We start from the raw sequence: 21,785 nt of genomic DNA, 5'->3' as shown, positions 1-21,785 counted from the left end.
GTATATATGTCAAACAGTAGTCTCCCATATAAAGCATGCTTAAATAGAAATTATATATTGGGGAGATAAAGATTGATATACTACTGTTTTAATCAAAATCTGACATACTGCATAAAATGAATACTCCACTTTACATCTAGTACGTGGTAAAAATTGTACATTTCCCAAATCTGTGTTTTATTAATATGCAGTCTATTTTATTATCACATCATTGCGTATCTCTACGGGCTATTAAATAAAGCTAGGTATACATGTTGATTATAAATATCCATGTATTGTATAAAAACCTAGAGCCCATGATAAAAGATCATTTGATACGCTGACTGCATGAAGATCATTTTCACGGCATTAGGGGGAGATTTGTGCCTAAATTATTTTTGAAAATTTGAATGCCGAGAAAATTTCATAAAATGAAAAGATCTTCAAAAATCCACATACTAGATTGACTAAACTCAATGTTCAGTAGATTATTTATTCCTGCCAAATATATATCTATTGATATTTCTATCAATGATGTCTAAAAGAGACATTCGTCAAAGGACGAAATACCCAGTGGTGCACCAAATAATTAATACTGGGATGCGACACGACTAGATTTGAATATTGATGGGAAATGTTTATCATCTGGTTGATTTTGAAATTGCCATAATTATTATGGATATGGGAGAAAATTATGAAAATGTTGTTGACAACTCAATTGCCTTTATAATTGCTCAATCTGGCCAGAATTAGGCATAAGAAATGCCTTGATTAATTGATAAATAAAATGAGCAATTAAGGAAGACAAATAGCTCAGCTCGCTATTCTCTATATTATGTGTACACACCGTTTAATAGGTGTTGGTACAAAAGAGAATAATGATGTGATAAAAGGCGAGGCTTGGAGCTCATGGGTTTACACAGATACCCATAATTGATATACTCTTCCATATTCTCGTTATAAATGGATGGCAATAAGTTTCGCTGATTATATCATTGGCAGTGAATAATATGCAGTTAATGAATATCATGACCGCATAAGATGGGTCATTGGATAATATATGATGAATGTCATGACCGCATAAATATGGGCCATTGGACAGTATATTTGGAAATCCATAATGGATTTTAAGGTCTATATATATATGACGTGAAATAGACTGAGTATTTTTCCCTTCTGAAGAAGGAATATAAATATATTATGTGACATTATGTACTCTTTAAAGAGTGGCGAATGAAGTTATTATCCTCGTGAAGAAGGGATAATATGTGCCATTTTGTGTTTAATAAAGAGTCACTAATGAACTTATTATCTCAGTCAATATTGATGGTATAAACATCAATGAAATATATAAAGAGCTTAATGATGTTAGCTCATGTCTAAAGACGGGATTTGAAAGAAAAGCTTGTATGTGAAAGCTAAATATTATCTCGACTTGAAAGATCGAGTATTTCCTTGGAAAGGAATTTATACACTAGTTAGCCCATAAATGATTCTGGTTGGCTACTTAGACAAACCACTATATAATGGGCTACTTGGGTATTGGCTATTATTATTATATCCCATGATGCCAAGTCCCAAAAACTGGTTGTACTATAATTTACACCATTGTTCTATAAGTGGACAATAAGAATAATGTTATGGGTATATTATGAAAATTGACTAGACATGATAATGTCAGTATTATACCCACGTGAGCTCTAAAAAGAGTCACGCAATTATTATGAAATATATTTTCTCCATTGATAGTTGAACCTGATTGTTCACAAAATCCCTCTATATTTTGAAGTTTAAAATAAGGGATTTGAAGAATGTTATCTTCAGGGGGAGCATAATGAATCACGAATATTATGCTCTGAAGTTTATGTTGGGGATATGGTTGTACTCTTTTTCCCTTAGCTAAGTTTTTTCCACTAGGTTTTCTTAGCGTAAGGTTTTTAATGAGGCAACCAGTGTAATACATAATTAAACATACCATGTACTCTTTTTCTCTCGGCTAGATTTTTCCCACAGGGTTTTTCTAGCGAGGTTTTTAATGAGGCATGAGTATAATAAGATGATGGCCAATGGAGAACATTATTAATTAGTATGGCATCATCTAAAAAGTCTTCAGAAACAAGGAGGAGCACACGAACTTGATCTTCAATAATGTCTTTATCAGGGGGAGCATATATTGTACTCTTTTTCCCTTATTCAAAGTTTTTATTCCCACCGGGTTTTTCTTTGGTAAGGTTTTTAACGAGGCAATATAGTGTTCATCCTTTGGACATCCAAGGGGGAGTGTTATGAAATAAAAAGAAAATGGTGGATGTTCAAGCTATGATTTGAACCTTGGACCTATTGTTTAAAGCTCAAGACTCAATCCATTTTGCTGCTACTACTATTGAAGAATGCTTGGAGAACATTTAGTTGTATATAATGGTTGAAGAGCTAATTCAAGATGCAGACAAAAGCTAGGAGCTACAAGGTTTGATCCCGTGACCATAGGGGCAGCTAAGCCTTTTCAGGCTTTAACAAATCCAGCAATGCTATGTCAGCCATGAGGTCATCTACAGTATACAATATATTTATTTATTCATTTCCGGGTAATATAAATACCCCATCACTCCCCTGTAAATCATCCATCCCAGAAACATCAATACAAATGCTTCTTCCTCCTTCTCCATTTCAGTGTTCTTCATCTTTAGTTTAAGATTCTCAATTTCTTATTAATATCACAGTTATAATTAATATTTCATAACAACTACATATATATATATGTTTTAAAAAATGTTAACTTTTTCAACCAAAATCATTTCCAGAAGATGCTTCTTCTTGACAAGTTGACATCCAAAGTCATCTATAATCCCCAACTCCACTATCAAGTTTTCTCCTCCTCCGTAGTTCTTGCGAGCGTAACACTCTGAGTTCATCGTGCACATGATTAAAATAAACAATTCTATTGTCACCATACTAGGTTTGAAAACAAGCCCATTTGATGAGCCCAAAGTCATGTCGGGTCGAGCTCGAATTCAATAAATCTATGGTGACTCGAGTTCGACTTGTTATAGTTCATCCCCTTATGAAATTAATTACTTGGATAGCATCAAGATTAAGTAATAAATTCATATCCGAATCAAAGTAATTGTTATTGTGTCAATGCCTCAGCCTAGTCAACAACAACCTGATCAAAACCCAGCCGAATTGGGAGAATTTTTCTATATATATGATTTATTTATTTATTACGTAGGAAATTAGTATTGATTCAATTCCTAGCTAAGCGGAAATTGTAACTGGTGAACCCTAGCCTCATTCCGCCTTTAATTTCTTTCCGATCTTCTCATTATCTAGCTTCAATTCATTCCTTCATTCTCATCAATTCTTGGATCGCCATGGAAGTTTCAGCCGCAAAGAAAGCTCGATCGCCGCCGCACATGCCAATTGAGATGATTCGCCATATACTTTTCAAATTGAAGATGAAAGCTCTGATCCGATGCGAATGCGTATGCAAAGAATGGCGATCCACAATAGAAGACCCCGATTTCAAGCTCTCCTACCGCGGCGGCCGGCGACTGCTTGTGGCGGCGGCGTCCGACAGAAACTTAGCCTTTACATCCATAACCACCGACGGCACTCCCCGCATCAAAACGCTATTCAGTGAGGGTGATTGGCGGTCCGGTATTTGGTGTTCTTGCAACGGCCTCGTGCTTTTCTCCGTGAGACAGCATATTCTGTTGTGGAATCCCTCCACTCGCTGCTGCACAAAAGTGCTTGAGATTTGTCGACTTTTGAATCCTTATCTGTGGTATCGTTATAATGAGGTCTCAGCCTCAGGGCTATGTTATGTCCCGTCCACGGGAGATTACAAGGCTGTTCTCTTATTCCGGCCGGATGGAACTGCTATGGTTGCCAGCCTCAGGAACAAACAGTGGCAAAAAGTGTCGTTTCCTTTCCACGCAATGTCCGTTAGAGACAGCGGGGTTAATTTTCGCAACACACTCCATTGGAGGGTAGCTCATTCCGCTACGGATTGGTGTTCCTCACGGAGATGCAAAAAAGTGGTTTATTTCGATGCAGAGAGTGATGAATTCAAAGAGCTACCCATCCCTACTTTTCCGGCGAAAAGTTCTGCAATTCTAGGGTTGGGAATCATAGACGACGGCTATCTCTGTATGGCTCGGGAGAAGAGGAAGGAAACAGGGGAGGTTGAAGTGTTGGTTATGAAGGAATATGGAGTGAAGAATTCGTGGATTAGTCAGTTTGTTATCTCTGGCTCTCAGTTCAGATCTGATTATCATCGGGACTTTACATTGTATTCTTCCAAATACAGTACACAAGTGTTGATTGGGAGCTGTTTGTATGGATGGTGGGGAACATTAGTTTATCATTTCAAGAATAAGAAGCTGGAGAATTTCTTAGAAGCAGAAGCAGAATCAGGACATAAAAATCATACTGCCGCTATATGTTCCTATGTTCAGAGTTTTGTTTCGCCACAAGAGTTTAGTTGGAGAGATGATGATGATGAGCGCAAAAATGATTATGTGTTGAGATTTATTTTAAAAGAGTTTAATATCTGATAACATTTTATTTTTATTAGTAATATTTTGAGCAAGCTTCAACATTATGTTATTTTTTTAAGTCTACCGGCCTTAAAAGTTAATAAAAATGATCCTGAGATGTGTCAAATGATTTTCAAGTTTTCTTTTAATCCTCTGCCACTTTTTTTACAGAGTAAAAGCCAACCTTTTGATTCTAGTTGCTATTTTTTTTTTACGGAGTAAAAGTCCGCCTTTTGATTGAATTTGTAATCTTATAATTAAAATTGACAACCTTTGCTGACATTGTTGCATTTGATCCTCTATTAAGTTTAGTATTGTAATATAGCAAAAGGAGGGATGTTTTTTTTGGGACTAAAAATGTAATTACAGTGTTACAACAAAGGTGTGCTGACATTGTTGCATTTGATCCTCTAATAATTTTAGTATTGTAATATAGCAAAAGGAGGGATGTTTTTTTTGGGACTAAAAATGTAATTACAGTGTTACAACAAAGGTGCAAATAACTATGATGCATGAAAAAGAAGGATATTTTCCCTGACTACAAAGGTAATCACAGTGTTACAACAAAGTCGTAGTGGTGGCGATATGATGTTACAAAGAGATGAATTAATCTACATTTCTCAACGAAACAAAACACTGCTGTGTTAGACAACGAAACATTAGTGTTCCTTATCTTACATATAACCCGAGGTTCTTGTGGAGGATCAAACAGTTGTACCTCATGCTTGATTAGTCAAATGGCGATTTGGGCGTGTGGAGGATCAAAAGTTCATTCACGGCAGGTGGCCTTCATTACTGCTCACTAGAATTCCTGAGCGTCCAAGTCAGGCTGGGTTGGATATTCAAGCCCATGAAGGGCGGGTGTCCGTCTTAAATCTTCTACCGAGTAGCGTGGGATGAACCAATACCGCCTGTCCATTCCAAACACCTGATACGAGAAAACAGATCAGTAATCATATCAAGAAAATACACAATACACACATGTAAATAATGCATCCAAATTGTGACCAGCAGGCTCAGTCAAGGGGGTCCAACAATAGAAAACACTAAAATTGTTATTTTTGGTAAGTGGGAGACTGGTGCAAGAATTTACAGTCAATTATCAATTAATAATACAAGAGGATCCGTGGCGCAATGGTAGCGCGTCTGACTCCAGATCAGAAGGTTGCGTGTTCGATTCACGTCGGGTTCAATACTCCGGAACAGTTTGGATCTAAAATTATCAATTAATAATTGAAAGAACCAAAAAAAAAAAAAAAAAAAAATTAAGATATCATAACTAACCAAAATAACCAATATTTTTAAACTCAATAAGTGATCATTGCACATTCCCTAAGTTTAAGTGCCCACTAAACTCCCAACCACCAAGATGGTCGTAACCAACTGAAATAACTGTTTTTTTTTAAAACTTAATACCCAATAACCAAAATTTCTGGTTGGTTCAGTTATTAGTCCTCGGTTATGTGGTCAGCAGTTTTTTTGCTCAGCGCTAGGTAGGGGGCCTTCTTGGTGATAGCTGCATTATGGCTACTTTTAAATGCTAAAAAACTTCATATCTCATACTTTTATATAGCTTCCTTTACAAGTTCTCTCAAACCTAGCCCAAAATTGGAAGTTATCTACAAATATACAGACCTGCTTAGCATAGCTTACCTCTAATTACATACAAACAGACTAGGTTAGTACTTAGTTGTAATCAAGATATTTCTTCAAACAAGACAGGAATTATTAGAAGGCTTCTAAAGAGTCGATAGTAATTGCAAGTCCTTTTTTTTTAAAGTCAGCTCACCTGTTCAAAATTTCTCTTTCGACCAAGGTCATAGCGCCACTTTGGAGTTGTCTTCTTTTCGTATGCCTGAAAGCAAGACAAATGATATCCACATAATCTCAGCATTAAAGCTAACATTGCCATTTTTGTCAACCTAACATTTAACATCAATTCTAACAGCCATATATTCCTTTCTGTAAATTGAAAGCATTACAAGAATGGTGAAGATAGTAGGGTGGTGAGTGGTTTCAACTTAGGCATATAGATTATATAGACAAAAAGAATGAAATCTACAGAAATTTTTTATAGGTAAAAAAGATTACCTCAATAGTAGTGGTATTCCCCGAGACCAATGACATGTGCAAAATCAGAAATCCAAGAACACTCAAAGCAAAAGCAAGATTCAACACTGTTATAACATAAGAAAAGTTAATATTTACTTCAAAGTAGGATGGGAGGTAAGAAAGTTCAAAAAATAAGTCTCCCCACAGCTTACCAAAAGCAAGAAAAGTCGTTGCTAGAGTTCCTGGAGTACCAGGTATCTCTCCATCAGTGAAGAACGCAATGAAGTCTGGCAGTAATGATAATGTCACAAGGGTTGTCTCAAGAAATGTGTAAAACTGCATAAAAGGATATATAATAAGCTTTGTCAGGGATGACTATTGTCAGTAAAATGTTTTAAATACTGATAAACAAAACAAGGGCTCTCAGTAGATTTATGTTTAAATCAATGACAAAAATGACTACTAAACAAATCAGAAATAGCTTAATGTATATTTAGTCAGCATTGCCGATGTTTGAAACCAATTTTCCAATTCCTATCCTTTCCATTCTGGTAAGTGGTCATGTAAGAAGAGATATTGGCTATGAGCTAATGTATACCAGCAAAAAAAAAAAAATAATAATAATAATAATAATAATAACAAGACCAATAAAGGTAAAGCAAATATTCTGAAACAATCTATCGTTCACGACTATATTCCAAATTAAGAAACTAATAGATTTGGTGAATGCATAGCAAAACATACAATATCAGCTATAAACAATGTTTTAAAAGGCGAAGGCGTGCCTTGAGGCGAGGCGTAAGCCTCGGTGCGTACCTGCTAAGCCTCACTCTGAGGCGGGCCTCAAAAAAGCCTTTTTAAACCTTGGCTATAAAATAATATATGCTCTCACAAGGTTCACTCTTTTCTTACCACCTTGACATAGTGACTCTTTTAAAACATTTATGCTGTGTGCAATGAAAGATAATACTCTCCACAAAGAAAATGTATCAATGACTCAATGCATTATCACTAGCCAATGTATGGATGGCTCAGATATTCACAAGTCCATGAAAACATATCTATAATCTTCATGTCATATCACTTTCCACCATAGATGCGCCTTATCAATACACCCGGCTTTGAAACACCAAATATCTGAACAGAATGATGTCAAAAAGAATAACAGTATGACTCGATAAGCATCAAAACGGATAATTTCTTTGTGTTGACCTGTTCAGCTTTACCTCTATAAATTTTATGAGGGGCAATTGTTCTAATTATTTGGGAAAACTCAGAGAGAGAGAAGAAAAATGATGATCCAGTCAAATAAACTATTGTGCATTTACTGTCAGTAGAGATGGCAAGGAGAAACCTAATAATATACTTTACATAATTTATAAGTCAGGAAAGAATACTACATTCTATTTCCCACAGCATCTATATTATTCTATATCAAATTCAACCAGATGGTGTAATCAAACATATACATTCATATTAAATGCTCTGTATCTAGAGGAGAAAAACAGTGAAGCATGTTGCATATGAGAATATTAAAAAAGGAGAGTAAGACACTAAGACTAGTAACCTAGATATAAGAAATTTATAGAGTTAAACACTTAAACCTATGAGAAAATCCATCTTGAGTATTATCATAACCCACAACCAAAATACCATACCAGGAAGAGAAGGAAATACTTGTAGTTCAAAGCACCAACGCAATTCACGACCCACACACAATGATGATCCATTTTTAACACACACCGTCCACCTATTATATGTAAACAATCAGAACAAAATTGTCAACGAACTGATGAGAAAAATGAAATCATACATTGAGAAGATTTGCATAATAAGGAACTCACAAACAGAACAGTGATGGCATCTAGGTGGCTTCATCTGGTTGCACTTCCTACAAAACCGGATTCTTGACCGTGGCAGATCTGCTGGAGAGCTGCCAAATTCTGATGCAGTCAAGGGATCAGTGTCCCCCCTTTCTTCATCCAATGCTGGCCTCCAATTGGGCGGCACACTACCCGGATCCGTAAAAACAACGGAAAAGTAACTCCATAATAGCATCACCAGCTGCAGTAATTGCAGAACAGCTTCTTAGTTTCATACACCTTTGAAGCATCCACAGCCACACTCTTCATAGCATTTTAAAAACAAAAAAATATACATGTACTTCCTTAAATTTCAGGTTCTTAATTATCATCAAGGTGAATTTACAGGGCCAAAAGCTCAACAGCAACAAAGAAATAATCTAATACAGTTCTTGTAGAGGTGGTTGTTTTCTTAGCACAGCTTAATATCCCCAATCACTCAGACAAAATGTACAAGTTCAATTTAAAGTTAAGTAACATATATCTCTAAAATCAAACAATCTTAGCAAGCAAAGCCATGAATGGTCTAAATTTCCTGTCAAATCTTCACTGAGCTAGCTTTTCAGACTTAGATGATCGGAACACGATCCTAAACCCTCTCGAGTAGCTCTATTTCACCAGAAAATTTGTAAAACGACTATGCATTTACTTCAACACATAGCTCATTTCGCGAGCTGATAAAATGAGTGGAATTACGGATAAACTCGTTGCGAGACTTACCAAACAATGAAACAGCGCGATCACGAACAGAGCGACGAGTGTATCGAAAACACCGACGCCTCCGCCTCCGCCGGCGAGGATCGGGCCGTAATTGGTTATAACAACGACATAATAAGTGACACCGACAACGCCGAGGACCAGCAGGATCATGATCGAGCCCAGCCCACGGAGGGCGGTGCAGAACTTGAAGACGTTCCAAGCCATCACAGCTCCAGATCTATACATAATCAATAAATCTGTACAAAATTCAAAACAAATTATCCGAAAAGAAGATTTATTCCAGTATATTTTTGTTTTCCTTGGAATTATCTGATTGTTTTTTGGGTTTTTTTATTTGTTCCTACAAAAACTTGTCTTAGGGTTTATGGATTCCAGATGGTAGACAATATGGAATCCACCGGTAAACGGAGTGAAAAATGGAGAAGAAGGAGAGAAATGGCGCCGCTGCTTTCTATGTTGACGTTAATCGTGATGCAAGGTCGAAGCTCGCCATTTGGGGTTAAAATTGGAAATTCAGCTCATATCGTATGCGGAGTAGTTGTAGTATATTTCAAGTAAGCTCGTCAGTCTTTGCTCAATTATTATTCGCCCAACCACGATTCACATTGCAATATGAATCATTAAAATATAAATTTATTTTTAACAGAATTATTTTTAAAAATAATCCATTAATTCTTGTTATTTACTACGGAGTAACTTTTATTCTTATACTTTTAAAAGAAAGTCGATAAAGAAATTGAGAAAAAAAACTAAAAAAAAGAACAGTTGGATCTGAAAAATAACTTCTCAAAACAAATGTCATTTTTTTAAAAATTAAGCCATTTTTCTTTTGACCGAAAATTATTTTTCACTAACTTCAATTTTTCATCATCTTTCAACTACTGAAAACTCAAAAAAATAATTGTTAAAAATTATTTTTTGAATTTCCAAATACACCTTTAGTTGAATTTCTTATTCAAATGTTTTGGTTAATTATGCATTATTTGGTGTGGAATATTTGGTAAGAGAAGGAGAGTAGCTGCGTAGGACTTCCATTGTTTTCTTTTTCTTGAAGGCAAAGTTTGACCTTCTAGATACTCCATTGACTTATTTATGATTTTAAACCCTACTTACAAAGTCCTTGTATTATATTGTTTTGTACAAATTAATCTTTTTATTCAAATTTTGATTAATTTAATTTTAATGCTTTACTAAATAAATAAACAAGTGAATAAACATCCAAAATATCCTTCAATTATAGCATAATTCATAAATCAATCTCTGACTATTAAGATTATCAAATTAAGTTTTTAATTATTCAATTATTATTCAATAAGGTCATTGATTATTCAATTATTACACAATAAAATTCTCAAATATTCAATTCTTATTTAATAAGGTACTTCAATTAATGGTTGATTTGTGAATTATTGAGGAATAATTCAATAGTTGAAGACTTAATTGATAAAATTAGTCGTCGATGACTAATTGTGAATTATGATATGATCGATTGATCATTTTGGATATTTACTCAAAAAAAATTAATGATTCTTTGCTAACATCTTTTCATTTTAACTTGTTACACATGGTATTCCTAATTTGATATATTTCTCATATGTATCTTGTAGGCTATTACACATGAGCATAATTTACCTAATCTATATATTCTAGAACTGTCAAAGTGGGGTGGAGCGGCGTGGCCCAACAAAGCCTAACAATTTTATTAGCTTATGTAGCTTACTTGCTATAATATCAAGCTTGCAAGCTTGACTTTTATAGTTTTATTTCATTTTTATTTGTATTTTATTACTACTTTATTAAGGAGTATTATATTTATAATATAAAATGGAAGTGTGATTGTTTTTAAAGTTGAGAGAATATTACGGAATGTAGAGAAAATAGTAAAGAATTTACAAATTTTGATAATATAGAAGTGAGAATGTGTGATCAACTTTTGAAAATTAGAAAATATTACACGAATAAAGATAATTTTGATAAGACATGTATCATGTGCTCTCTATGAAGAATTTCTAAATATTTAATTTCCTCATCAACTAATTTAAGGAATATTTACTGGATTACATTATTAAAAGAGGGAAATTATGAGTATAGTAATATTGTCATAATCAATTACCAAATGTAGCAAACAATATATATCCAAATTAACCTAATTAGCACGTTTACGTTAATCTCCAATACCATTATATATACATTGGTGCACAAAGAGATATAAGATAGAAATACACTGAATTATAATTTGCTCCAAAAGAAAAAATGGGAGAAAATGGAGATAATGGGAAAGGAACTGTTTGTGTCACCGGAGGAACAGGTTTTCTGGCATCATGGTTGATCATGAAACTTCTAGAAGATGGCTACTCCGTTAACACCACGGTTAGGTCACTGGCCATAGATCTGAGCTATCTCACGCGTTTGCCCGGAGCGTCGGAGAGACTGCGCGTTTTCGAGGCGGATCTCGGCCGGCCGGAGAGTTTCCAGGCGGCGGTGGAGAAATGCGTCGGAGTTTTTCACGTTGCTCATCCGATGGACTTCGGGGAGGGGTCGGAGGAGATCGAGGAGGCGAAGATCGAGTGCGCCGTTAATGGGACGTTGGGCGTTTTGCGGGCGGCCGTTGGGTCGAAAACCGTTAAGAGAGTGGTGGTTACTTCAAGCAGGCTGGCCGTCGTGTTTAACGGCGACGGAGGTTCCGCCGTCGTCGACGAGAGGTCGTGGACGGATGTGGGTTTTGTTAAGGAATCAAAGCCTTTCGGGGCTTCCTATGTTATTAGCAAAACTTTAGCGGAAAAGGCGGCGTTGGAGTTCGGAGAGAAATATGAAGTTGATGTTGTCACAGTTATTACTTCATGGATCCATGGCCCTTTCTTGTCTCCTCAGTTCCCCGAGACCCTACGCCCTGCAATGTCAATGGTTTTGGGTACAACCTTTATTTTCATGAATTAGTCGTCTTTTGCCCGCTAGAATTACAAAGTAGGATTTACATAATACAGACACACTCTCGAATAGTGACTCGCAAATATTACTCTTTATCTAAGAAAAAATATTAACCAGTCAATGAATAATTAATAGGTTAGGAGTGGTATTTATATAAGTTTCTAGTATGATTTGTTTATATATTTAGTAAAAATTGTAACACAAGAATATTATTTTTGAAAAATTTTAGGTGGGGATCAAGCAAATGTTATGAAGTATCCTTCATTGACTCCATTTGTGCATGTTGATGATGCGGCAAGTGCACACATCTTTCTTATGGAGCATCGTAATGCAAAGGGGAGGTACATTTGTTCTTCTCTTGGAATAACACCCCAAGACTTGCACAAATTTCTTTCAACTAGATATCCACAATATCATCTTCCATATTCATAGTAAGTCCTACTTTACTATTATTCTTCATTTTTCATCTATACTTCGTGATTATAATTGTCTTGGCAGAAAACCTGACAAATGATATCAAATTATTAAAGAAACGTGTGAGATTGATATTGATTTCCTTGATTAATACCCATTTTTTTAACATATGTGTTGATATATGTATATGTTAATTGCATGCAGCTCTTTAGAGGATATGGGAGGTTATTTCAAACATCCAATTCTTTCATCAAAGAAACTATTGGATATGGGCTTCAAATTCAAGTACGGGCTCGAAGAAATGTTCGATGGAGCCATTGAGAGTTGCAGAAGAGTTGGACTTCTCTAGTTTCCAACTTGACTCAAGATGTTATAATTACCATATCTCGCTTTCATTGGTTGTAATTGTATTAGTATGACATTGTTTCGTATTTTCACCTTATTCAATAAATTTTAATAAGTTTATCACCAATATATCAAACTGTACTGTGTACACGGAACGCAACTTAAACTCAAACTCCAATGTTTGTGGCAGTAATCAAATTCTCACAGTGTCAATAAAAATAAATTATAAGTGGGACTATTTCTTATCCATTAGATCAACACCTTTGGGTAGGTAACGTTCATTGGATCCATCATATAGTACGAGAGAAGGGGAAACCTTGGATGGTCAAAAAAGAAAAGGAAAGAAAATGGTAGAACATATGCAATTTCTCTACTAGGAAATTACAAGTTGAATTTATTTTATCTGATCTCTAATATGCACTTTGTGAGTTATTACATAAAATTGACATATTATGTGCACTCTTTCAAATAGTGAGGACCTATTTTCTTCCGTAATTAAAAAAAAAAAACTTCATTAGATAAAAAGAATAAGGAGTTCCTGTTAATGGCCGTTACAACATTGTGCGTACCCACAAGAAGCGCATAACGACCTTTTCACCAAGATACGAACACCGCGAAAACATCCTCCCACGTCTCTCTCTATACAAATCATTGTCTTCTTTCTCCATGCTCATTTTTGCAGGTCATTTCTAAATCCACCAGAAAACACTTAGACAGAACATTTTTTTTTGGCATTTTCAATTCATCAAAGATGTCGTTTTCCGATTCCGAGACCAATTCTCACAGCTCAGAGTACAAGAATTTCCGGCAGGTCACCCGCGAAAGTAATCATCTTTCCCTTTCACCCCATCGCTCTCACTCCTTTTCACAATTGTTGATTATATATATATAATATATAAATATAAATGTGCAATCCAATTATCAGCTTAGATTCTTAGTTGAGATGAAGCACATGTTTCAATTTGATATCAGAATTAACCTATGCCAAAGATTATTCTGATAAAAATTAAAAAAGAGACTATGATCCACATAGCACATGCTTCAATTACAATTTCATGGAAAATCTTGGAATGGAACAATTTTTTTTAATCAATTGCAGGATTGTTGTATGAGATGCTCCGTGCATCCAAAACAGATGATCCAAGATCTGCATGGAGGGTATGTCTCTGGGATTTTATGTGATCATGAAAAGACAAAGCTTTTGATGTTTTTTTCTCGAGATTTACCGGTTTTGAGCAGGTACTCATCATGGATAAGGTGACTTTGAAAGTGATGTCTTGCTCATGCAAAATGGCAGATATCACAGATGAAGGAATTTCTCGTGAGTATTAGTATATTATCTGCTTTGGGTTTCTGTTTCCTCAAGTTTCATAGCTAATAATGCTGAGATGTTTAGAGTTTAATTGGTAACTGGTTTTCAATTCCTTAATGCAGTGGTGGAAGATCTTTTCAGAAGAAGACAACCTTTACCTGCTATGGATGTCATATATTTCATCCAACCAACTAAAGAGAAGCATGTTTATCATTCCCTATTTTGCATTCTAATCAACTACATGGATCTGTTACTAAAACTGTCAATAGGAGGGGGCAACCCCAGCCACATTGATCGGGACGTTTGCTTGGTAACCATAAGGTTCCAAGTTCGACTGCTAGTGGAAACGGCCTATTAGCCTTGGTTTGAGCCGATCAGCTATGAAGAATTTAGGCTGATTTACCTTCCTTATGACCATTTGCCAGCTAAGATCACAAGACGAGATTTACCTGGTGCGCAGTCTCGGGTAGTGGCTGTGGTTTCCCTCGTCATGTCAATAGGGACATCATCATAAACAGTTTTACTGCAAATATGACATCTAAGCTTTAAGATGGCATTCTTTTGTAACTTGAAATGAAGTGATGACTAACATTGCCAGTGTTTAACTTTACAGTTTGATCATGTTCCTATCTGATATGTCTGGAAGAGAACCTTTATACAGAAAGTATGTGAGAAAGAATCTACATTTCTAGATGTCGCTCTGTCTTCTGAATGCTATGTTTTCATGAGGCTGGTGATCCTCTTATTCCAGTTATCCTTTTCTTTTCTGCTCAGAGCTTATGTGTACTTCAGCACACCCGTCCCAAAGGACCTGGTAGCTCGAATCAAGAGCGATTCAAGTGTGATACCGCGTATAGGTGCACTAAGAGAGGCAAGATTTCTCCTTTTGTCACTGCCATAAGGATAATCCTCTGCAAACAAATTGTTGGTGTTTGGTCCTAATTAAGCTTTTCTCCTTCTTGGTATTGCAGATGAATTTGGAGTACTTCCCAATGGACAGTCAGGTGTTTTGTCATTTGTTTTGGCTAATGCTTTTTTATTTTGAATCTGATAACTTTTAAGGCATGAGAGTGTGGCTTACTTTACTGTAATATCAACAGGTGGATGCGTTTTTTTCTGATTCATCTGACATTATTATGGATCTTGTTATACATTTACTTTTTTTTTATTTTTTTATTTTATGTGTGCTTGTTTTAGGCATTTCTCACTGATCAGGATAGAGCCTTCCATGAGCTCTATGGTGAAGGTGCTGAAAATCAGCGTAGATTTACTGCATGCTTGAGCACAATGGCAACTAGAATTGCCACTGTTTTTGCTTCACTAAAGGTGACACTAAACATAAATCAGCTTTTCTTCTTGTCTGGACTAAAGATAGAAAACACAGGAAGGCCTCAGGATCAGAGGACTTATGATTGTGTAAAATACAAGATTTGGTGCTGAAAACCATAAAGTTTTGCTTTTTGAGTCTCCCAAATGTGTGGATCTTTGGCTGGATTCTTTACTGTTTCTCAACATGTCTCAGGAATTTCCTGTTGTGCGGTATCGAGCTCCCAAGGGAAATGATGATTCTCCAAGAAGAAAGCAGGACTTAATTCCCTCAATGCTTGCTTCTGCAATTTTTGAATGCATTTCTACAAACAAATCCACCATCCCTAACTATCCCCAAAAAGAGACATGTGATTTGCTGATTGTGGACAGGCCAGTTGATCAGGTTATGGTTGATTCTTTGATGGTTTTGGACACCAGTTTTGTTTAACCTCACCTCTGATATTCACCAATGTCTCTACTCAGATTGCTCCTATCATCCATGAGTGGTTCTATGATGGTATGTGCCATGACCTTCTTGAAATGACTGGTAACAAATATGTTCACGAGGTACGCATTTCCATTAAGCTTTATGTTAACAATCCAAGATTGGGGTCCAAACGACACTAAAAAGACTGAATCCAATCAATTAGCTGGTCTAACCTATGACCTTATAAACCATATGTTTCTCTCTTATTTTTCAATGCGAGACTCTTAACAGAGATTAATACTTGGGGCTTACTAGGTGCCTAGCAAGACGGGCGGTGAGCCTGAGAAGAAGGAAGTTCTTTTGGAAGATCATGATCCGGTCTGGCTTGAACTCCGCTATGCTCATATAGCAGAAGTATGTATGACTTGCACTTAGATCTTAATGTTCGTTGTTTGTTGGATGTCCGTGTTGTGACTACTTCTAACTCGACGAATCTATCAGGCTAGTGAAAAGTTGCACGACAAGTTTAGCAACTTTGTTTCAAAGAACAAAGCAGCACAGCTGCAACAAAGGTTGGTGCTTTCGATAATTCTGTCAAGACTTAGATTAGGAAATGGGAAATAAGTACTTGCAGATTATGATGTAGCTTCAGTAGCTGAGTTTAAGTTTATCTTTATGTAGAGATGGAAGTGAACTATCGACCCGGGACATACAGAAAATGGTTCAAGCTTTGCCACAGTACAACGAGCAAATGGAGAAGCTCTCGCTCCACGTTGCAGTGTGTATCAGTTTTTCTGACTTAAAACAAACATTTCTTGATTTTCTTCATAGCTGTTTGAGTTTGAGTTTCGACATTGTGTGCCCTTTTTCAATCAGATTGCTGGGAAGATAAACACGATTACCCGAGAGCAATGCCTTCGCGACCTTGGACAGGTTGAGCAGGATCTCGTCTTTGGTGATGCTGGATCAAAGGAAGTGATCAATGTTCTGAGGACCGCTTCGGTAATGGTTTTGGTGTTTTTGTCCAAATCCCAAATCCCAAGTGAACTCCATTGCAGACTGCTATTTAGTACTGCATAAATCTTTCCAAAAAAAAAAAAAACTTGTATTTTGCAGGATTCACCAGCTGAGAACAAGCTAAGGTTGTTGATGATTTATGCAATGGTTAATCCAGATATGTTTGAGGGCCAAGCAGCAAAGCTATTGCAGGTTGACCCTATCTTCTTGTTCATTCTGTCCACTTTCTCCATTCATAGAACTTGAGATAAATCTTACTGGGAATTTTCTCATTCTTTCCCCTCCTCAGCTGGCAAAACTAACTGCAGATGATATGAAGGTTATAAACAATATGAAAATCCTTGAGGGCTCAGCAGATAAGAAAAAGACTTCAGATGCGAATTTCTCCCTAAAGTTTGACGGACAAAAGGTATATATATCAATACGACGAAAGAAATTATCATTCAATGTCATTTAAGATCCCTGACACATACATATATAATTTTAAAAAAAAAACTCTCTATTAGAAAAAAAATAATGCAGCTCGAAAGGATCGTGCTGCTGCAGACGAAGAGCAATGGGCGTTATTCCGGTTTTTTCCAGTGATAGAGGTTTGTTTACACCTTTCTACTGTTATTTGAGCTATTCATTCCTAGCTATATTTGAGTGGTGGATATTACACCCATGGATAATGGTTTTATTTCAGGAGTTGGTTGAACAAATGAATAAAGGTGAACTTCCAAAGGATGAATACCATCGAAAGAGCAATGAAGGACCATCTGGTCAAGGGGGCAGTGGGGATACCAAGGGTGCATCTGCAAAGACCGCATCAAAGACACCCGAGACAACTACAGGCCCGCGATCAATGAGATCCAGGAGGACTCCAAACTACGCACGTCGCCATTCTGATGATGGCTATTCCAGGTACACATTTATCACATTAACCAAACAAAAAAAAAAACTCACATTGAGCCTCATCAGTGAGGCGATATTGACTCTTTGTGCTTCAGTAGGTTGAGAAAGTAGTTATGAACAAATACTGCATTGTAACAGAGTCAGTAGTACTCAAAAAAAATGAGGCACCTAAAGTTCTTTCTCTACTTCTGCTAGTGACTCGGCCTTGAGGAGTGCGTCTGTGGATTTCAAGAACATGGGGCAGCGCATTTTTGTGTTCATAGTTGGCGGGGCAACACGATCTGAGGTAAGTAACTAAGTGCCCCCCGCGGGCATTTTCTTGTTTTATCAACCGGTTAAGGCCTCGTTCATATGCTTGCTATCGACTTTCATTGTCCACAGCTTAGAGCTTGTCACAAACTGACCACAAAGCTAAGGAGAGAGGTTGTCCTTGGCACAACTGGCATGGATGATCCACCTCAATATTTAATGGTAACCTCACTATACATATATTTATATATTTCCTTCTGTTACCATAGAATGATCATCTCTTCTCTTTTCAATCTTCATATTCTGTATATTTATATATTTCCTTCTGTTACCATAGAATGATCATCTCTTCTCTTTTCAATCTTCATATTCTGCAGAAACTGAAATCGCTATTTGAACCCGACACTGATCCCTCCAATGACATGAAAGCTTTGGGTTTGGGTTTGTGAAGTGAGGTTTGCCAGCAAAACAGCAGCTAAGGTCACTTGGGGTGTCAAGATTGGTCACCATTAGTATAGTTCAGAGTTTTTGCCAAAAAACCAAAACGCCCACCGTGGGGCTCGAACCCACGACCACAAGGTTAAGAGCCTTGCGCTCTACCAACTGAGCTAGACGGGCAGTTGCTTGACAAGGAATAGTTTACTTATTACACTGTTGACCTGAATGTTATTAAAATCTTAGAGTTATATTTATTTTTTTTCTTTTTAGTTTGAAGTCTAAAAACTATTTGGTTTGTTAATGTTTACCTTTCATAAGTTTTCTAACTCTTGAAAAAGAGATGCTAATGCAATGGGGGCTTATCGAAGCTATCTGATCCAATTGGATTGAGATTAAAACTTAGTTGTATTGAGTATTCTAAAATAAGAAAGTTTTATGAATTACGTACTATCTCATCGGCTTAAATTTCCGTAATTATAAACTAGAGTTGGAAGGTGATTGTGTGACAATATAGGGGACTATGAGAATTGTAATCGATGCTTAACATCTTTTCAAGGCTAAAGTGTAACGTGGAGATGCATCTATCATTACTATCAGTATAAACAACGAGCACTAAAGATGCGACACTAGATCTTTTTGTGTTTATGTATTGATGGTTTCATAATGGCATGCCTATAGCAGCCCAAAAACCCAATCTATCACCTTCTCTGCTGTCATAGAATCCTCTTCTTCTTGCTCAGTTGCTCTTCTTCTTCTTCTACTACATACACTTCAGACCCTTCACTACTGACTGGTGATCACTGAACTCAAAAATAATGTCCAAGAAGATTGACAAATCCAAGAGTTCAACCACAAAACAACCACTTGTCTCTATCTTCAATATACAAATTTGCTCATTACATGACTATCCTGCAGCAACGGGCATGTATTTGCATAGATTTAAGCTAAGCTTAAAGTGACCATTCGCTGATGTCAATACCAACATGGAACTGGGCAGAAATTTTGTGTTTATGGAAAGGAATTCTCTTCGCACAGGGGTTATGATGTTGATGGCTTTGCAGGTGATATATGCCAAGGAAACAGGAGCACTAGTTTTTGTGCTTTTGTGTACCACATCGACTGATTTAGGAGTGGGAGGGGAGTGAGCGCAGAATAAAAGGAGAGGCGAGCAGGCAGCAAAAACCATCTTTGCGCTTGGGGCAATGACGCAGCTAGTGAGGTTCTAACCGAGGCGCGTCTATTGCTGGTTGAAAACTATTTCCAAACCCCCTCTATGGCTTAGGTTCACCCTAAGCCTTAGAGAATTTTTGGAAGGGCTTCCTTTTCTGGAAGGCCTGCAATTTTAGTCTAAAATTATGTATTTATTTCTCTCTTGACTTTGTTAATCTAGCAATTTTCTGAACTTGTAGATAGACCAGTTGATCAGGGTATGATTGATTCTTTGATGATTTTGGACAGCAGTGGATGATACCTTTTTTGTTATCCTCACCTCTGATATTGACCAATATAATGTCTCTATTCTCTACTCAGATGGCATCATAGGTCCATTCATGGATGACAGACTTGGTGTATATATCCTGTTACCATAGAATGATCATCTCTTCTCTTTTAAATCCTCATTTTCTGCAGAAACTGAAACCGGTCTTTGGAACCCAAAACTGATCTCTCCATTGACAGCAGGAAAGGTTTGGGTTTGTGAAGTGAAGTTTGCCTGCAAAACAGCAGGCTAAGGTCACTTGGGGTGTCAAGATTGGTCACCATTAGTATAGTTCAGAGTTTTTGCCATAAACTTGCCATAAAATATATGGCGCCCACCGTGGGGCTCGAACCCACGACCACAAGGTTAAGAGCCTTGCGCTCTACCAACTGAGCTAGACGGGCGACTGTTTGGCAGGCAATAGGTTACTTATTAGACTGTGGGTCTGAAATGTTATTAATTCTTAGAGGTTTATTTATTTATTTATTAGTTTAAGTCTAAAAACTATTTGGTTTGTTAATGTTTACCTTTCATAAGTTTTCAACTCTTGAAAAAGACATGCTAATGCAATGGGGGCTTATGGAAGCTGTTTGATCCAATTGGATTGAGATTAAAACTTAGTTGTATTGAGTATTCTAAAATAAGAAAGTTTTATGAATTACATATTATGTATTTGCTAAAAAAAAAAAAGAATTACGTATCATCTCATCGGCTTAAATTTTGGTAATTATAAGCTAGAGCCATAAGGTGATTGTGTGAGAAGCTAGGGGACCATGAGAATGCCAAGAAATGAAGCAAAGTAAAAAATAATGATTTTTCCATAGCTGTAAAATGAAGTACAGTACTGCAGATAATGCCATTCTTTAATCATTTATGGCAAATATATGGTTTACTTTAATATGGTAAAGCTCTTTTCCTATCAGTTACAATTGCAGAGAGATGATGCACCGCAAAAAATGTAGAATCTAGCATCAGTTTGAAGGAGTCTAGAGAGTTATAATCGATGCTTAACATCTTTTCAACGCAAAGTGTAACGCCCAAGAAGATTGACAAATCCAAGATTTCAACAACGAAAGATGTCAATACCAACATGGAACTGGGCAGACATTTTGTGTTTATGGAAAGGATTTCTCTTCGCACAGGGGTTATGATGTTGATGGCTTTGCAGGTGATATAAGCTATAAGGAAACAGGAGCACAAGTTTTTGTGTTTTTTGTGTACCACATCGACAGATGTAGAAGTGGGTGGGGAGTGAGCGTAGGATTAAAGGAGAGGCGAGCAGGCAGCAAAAACCATCTTTGCGCTTGGGGCAATGACGCAGCTAGTGAGGTTCTAACCGAGGCGCGTCTATTGCTGGTTGAAAACTATTTCCAAACCCCCTCTATGGCTTAGGTTCACCCTAAGCCTTAGAGAATTTTTGGAAGGGCTTCCTTTTCTGGAAGGCCTGCAATTTTAGTCTAAAATTATGTATTTATTTCTCTCTTGACTTTGTTAATCTAGCAATTTTCTGAACTTGTAGATAGACCAGTTGATCAGGGTATGATTGATTCTTTGATGATTTTGGACAGCAGTGGATGATACCTTTTTTGTTATCCTCACCTCTGATATTGACCAATATAATGTCTCTATTCTCTACTCAGATGGCATCATAGGTCCATTCATGGATGACAGACTTGGTGTATATATCCTGTTACCATAGAATGATCATCTCTTCTCTTTTAAATCCTCATTTTCTGCAGAAACTGAAACCGGTCTTTGGAACCCAAAACTGATCTCTCCATTGACAGCAGGAAAGGTTTGGGTTTGTGAAGTGAAGTTTGCCTGC

The 21,785-nt window shown here is 36.7% G+C and overlaps 3 protein-coding genes, 5 non-coding genes and 1 pseudogene across 8 annotated transcripts; 6 read left to right on the top strand and 3 right to left on the bottom strand.

The window, feature by feature from the left end:
- The first annotated feature begins 3,350 nt into the window (after window positions 1-3,350).
- On the top strand, window positions 3,351-4,535 carry LOC116017661 (F-box/kelch-repeat protein At3g23880-like). Its single transcript, XM_031258283.1, has one exon. It carries the CDS (start codon window positions 3,351-3,353, stop codon window positions 4,533-4,535), a length of 1,185 nt encoding a protein of 394 aa, XP_031114143.1.
- A 415-nt stretch (window positions 4,536-4,950) lies between these two features.
- On the bottom strand, window positions 4,951-9,649 carry LOC116014830 (probable protein S-acyltransferase 14). The gene is made up of 7 exons (XM_031254787.1): window positions 9,152-9,649; window positions 8,414-8,633; window positions 8,228-8,319; window positions 6,782-6,905; window positions 6,609-6,694; window positions 6,307-6,372; window positions 4,951-5,445 (listed from the first exon to the last, which is right to left on the bottom strand). The coding sequence occupies exons 1-7, from the start codon at window positions 9,374-9,376 to the stop codon at window positions 5,320-5,322; spliced, it is 939 nt and encodes a 312-aa protein (XP_031110647.1). The 5' UTR covers window positions 9,377-9,649; the 3' UTR covers window positions 4,951-5,319.
- TRNAW-CCA lies at window positions 5,638-5,709 on the top strand. The gene has a single exon. It is a non-coding gene; the product is annotated as a tRNA-Trp (tRNA).
- A 1,755-nt stretch (window positions 9,650-11,404) lies between the features above and the next one.
- On the top strand, window positions 11,405-12,951 carry LOC116017655 (vestitone reductase-like). The gene is made up of 3 exons (XM_031258277.1): window positions 11,405-12,062; window positions 12,309-12,510; window positions 12,698-12,951. Exons 1-3 carry the CDS (start codon window positions 11,405-11,407, stop codon window positions 12,840-12,842), a joined length of 1,005 nt encoding a protein of 334 aa, XP_031114137.1. The 3' UTR covers window positions 12,843-12,951.
- A 581-nt stretch (window positions 12,952-13,532) lies between these two features.
- LOC116017181 lies at window positions 13,533-18,714 on the top strand (annotated as a pseudogene).
- On the bottom strand, window positions 18,591-18,663 carry TRNAK-CUU. The gene has a single exon. It is a non-coding gene; the product is annotated as a tRNA-Lys (tRNA).
- A 953-nt stretch (window positions 18,715-19,667) lies between the features above and the next one.
- LOC116018013 lies at window positions 19,668-19,818 on the top strand. The gene has a single exon (XR_004098049.1). It is a non-coding gene; the product is annotated as a U4 spliceosomal RNA (small nuclear RNA).
- A 473-nt stretch (window positions 19,819-20,291) lies between these two features.
- Window positions 20,292-20,364, bottom strand: TRNAK-CUU. Its single transcript has one exon. It is a non-coding gene; the product is annotated as a tRNA-Lys (tRNA).
- Window positions 20,365-21,254: 890 nt separating this feature from the next.
- LOC116018012 lies at window positions 21,255-21,405 on the top strand. Its single transcript, XR_004098048.1, has one exon. It is a non-coding gene; the product is annotated as a U4 spliceosomal RNA (small nuclear RNA).
- Window positions 21,406-21,785: the final 380 nt, after the last annotated feature.

The sequence above is a fragment of the Ipomoea triloba genome, chromosome 4 (assembly GCF_003576645.1).
Source record: "Ipomoea triloba cultivar NCNSP0323 chromosome 4, ASM357664v1".
Lineage (NCBI taxonomy): Eukaryota > Viridiplantae > Streptophyta > Magnoliopsida > Solanales > Convolvulaceae > Ipomoea > Ipomoea triloba.
Note: the sequence above shows the minus strand (reverse complement) of the source record. Positions and strands in the feature narration are given on the sequence as shown.

Coding starts and splice junctions, on each gene's coding strand:
- LOC116017661 (XM_031258283.1), top strand. CDS start 3,351: ATGGAAGTTTCAGCCGCAAAGAAAGCTCGATCGCCGCCGCACATGCCA.
- LOC116014830 (XM_031254787.1), bottom strand. CDS start 9,376: ATGTATAGATCTGGAGCTGTGATGGCTTGGAACGTCTTCAAGTTCTGC. Junction 6,695..6,781: donor AACGACTTTTCTTGCTTTTG/GTAAGCTGTGGG, acceptor ATGTTATAACAG/TGTTGAATCTTGCTTTTGCT. Junction 5,446..6,306: donor GAAAGAGAAATTTTGAACAG/GTGAGCTGACTT, acceptor TTCTCGTATCAG/GTGTTTGGAATGGACAGGCG.
- LOC116017655 (XM_031258277.1), top strand. CDS start 11,405: ATGGGAGAAAATGGAGATAATGGGAAAGGAACTGTTTGTGTCACCGGA. Junction 12,063..12,308: donor TGCAATGTCAATGGTTTTGG/GTACAACCTTTA, acceptor GAAAAATTTTAG/GTGGGGATCAAGCAAATGTT. Junction 12,511..12,697: donor TATCATCTTCCATATTCATA/GTAAGTCCTACT, acceptor AATTGCATGCAG/CTCTTTAGAGGATATGGGAG.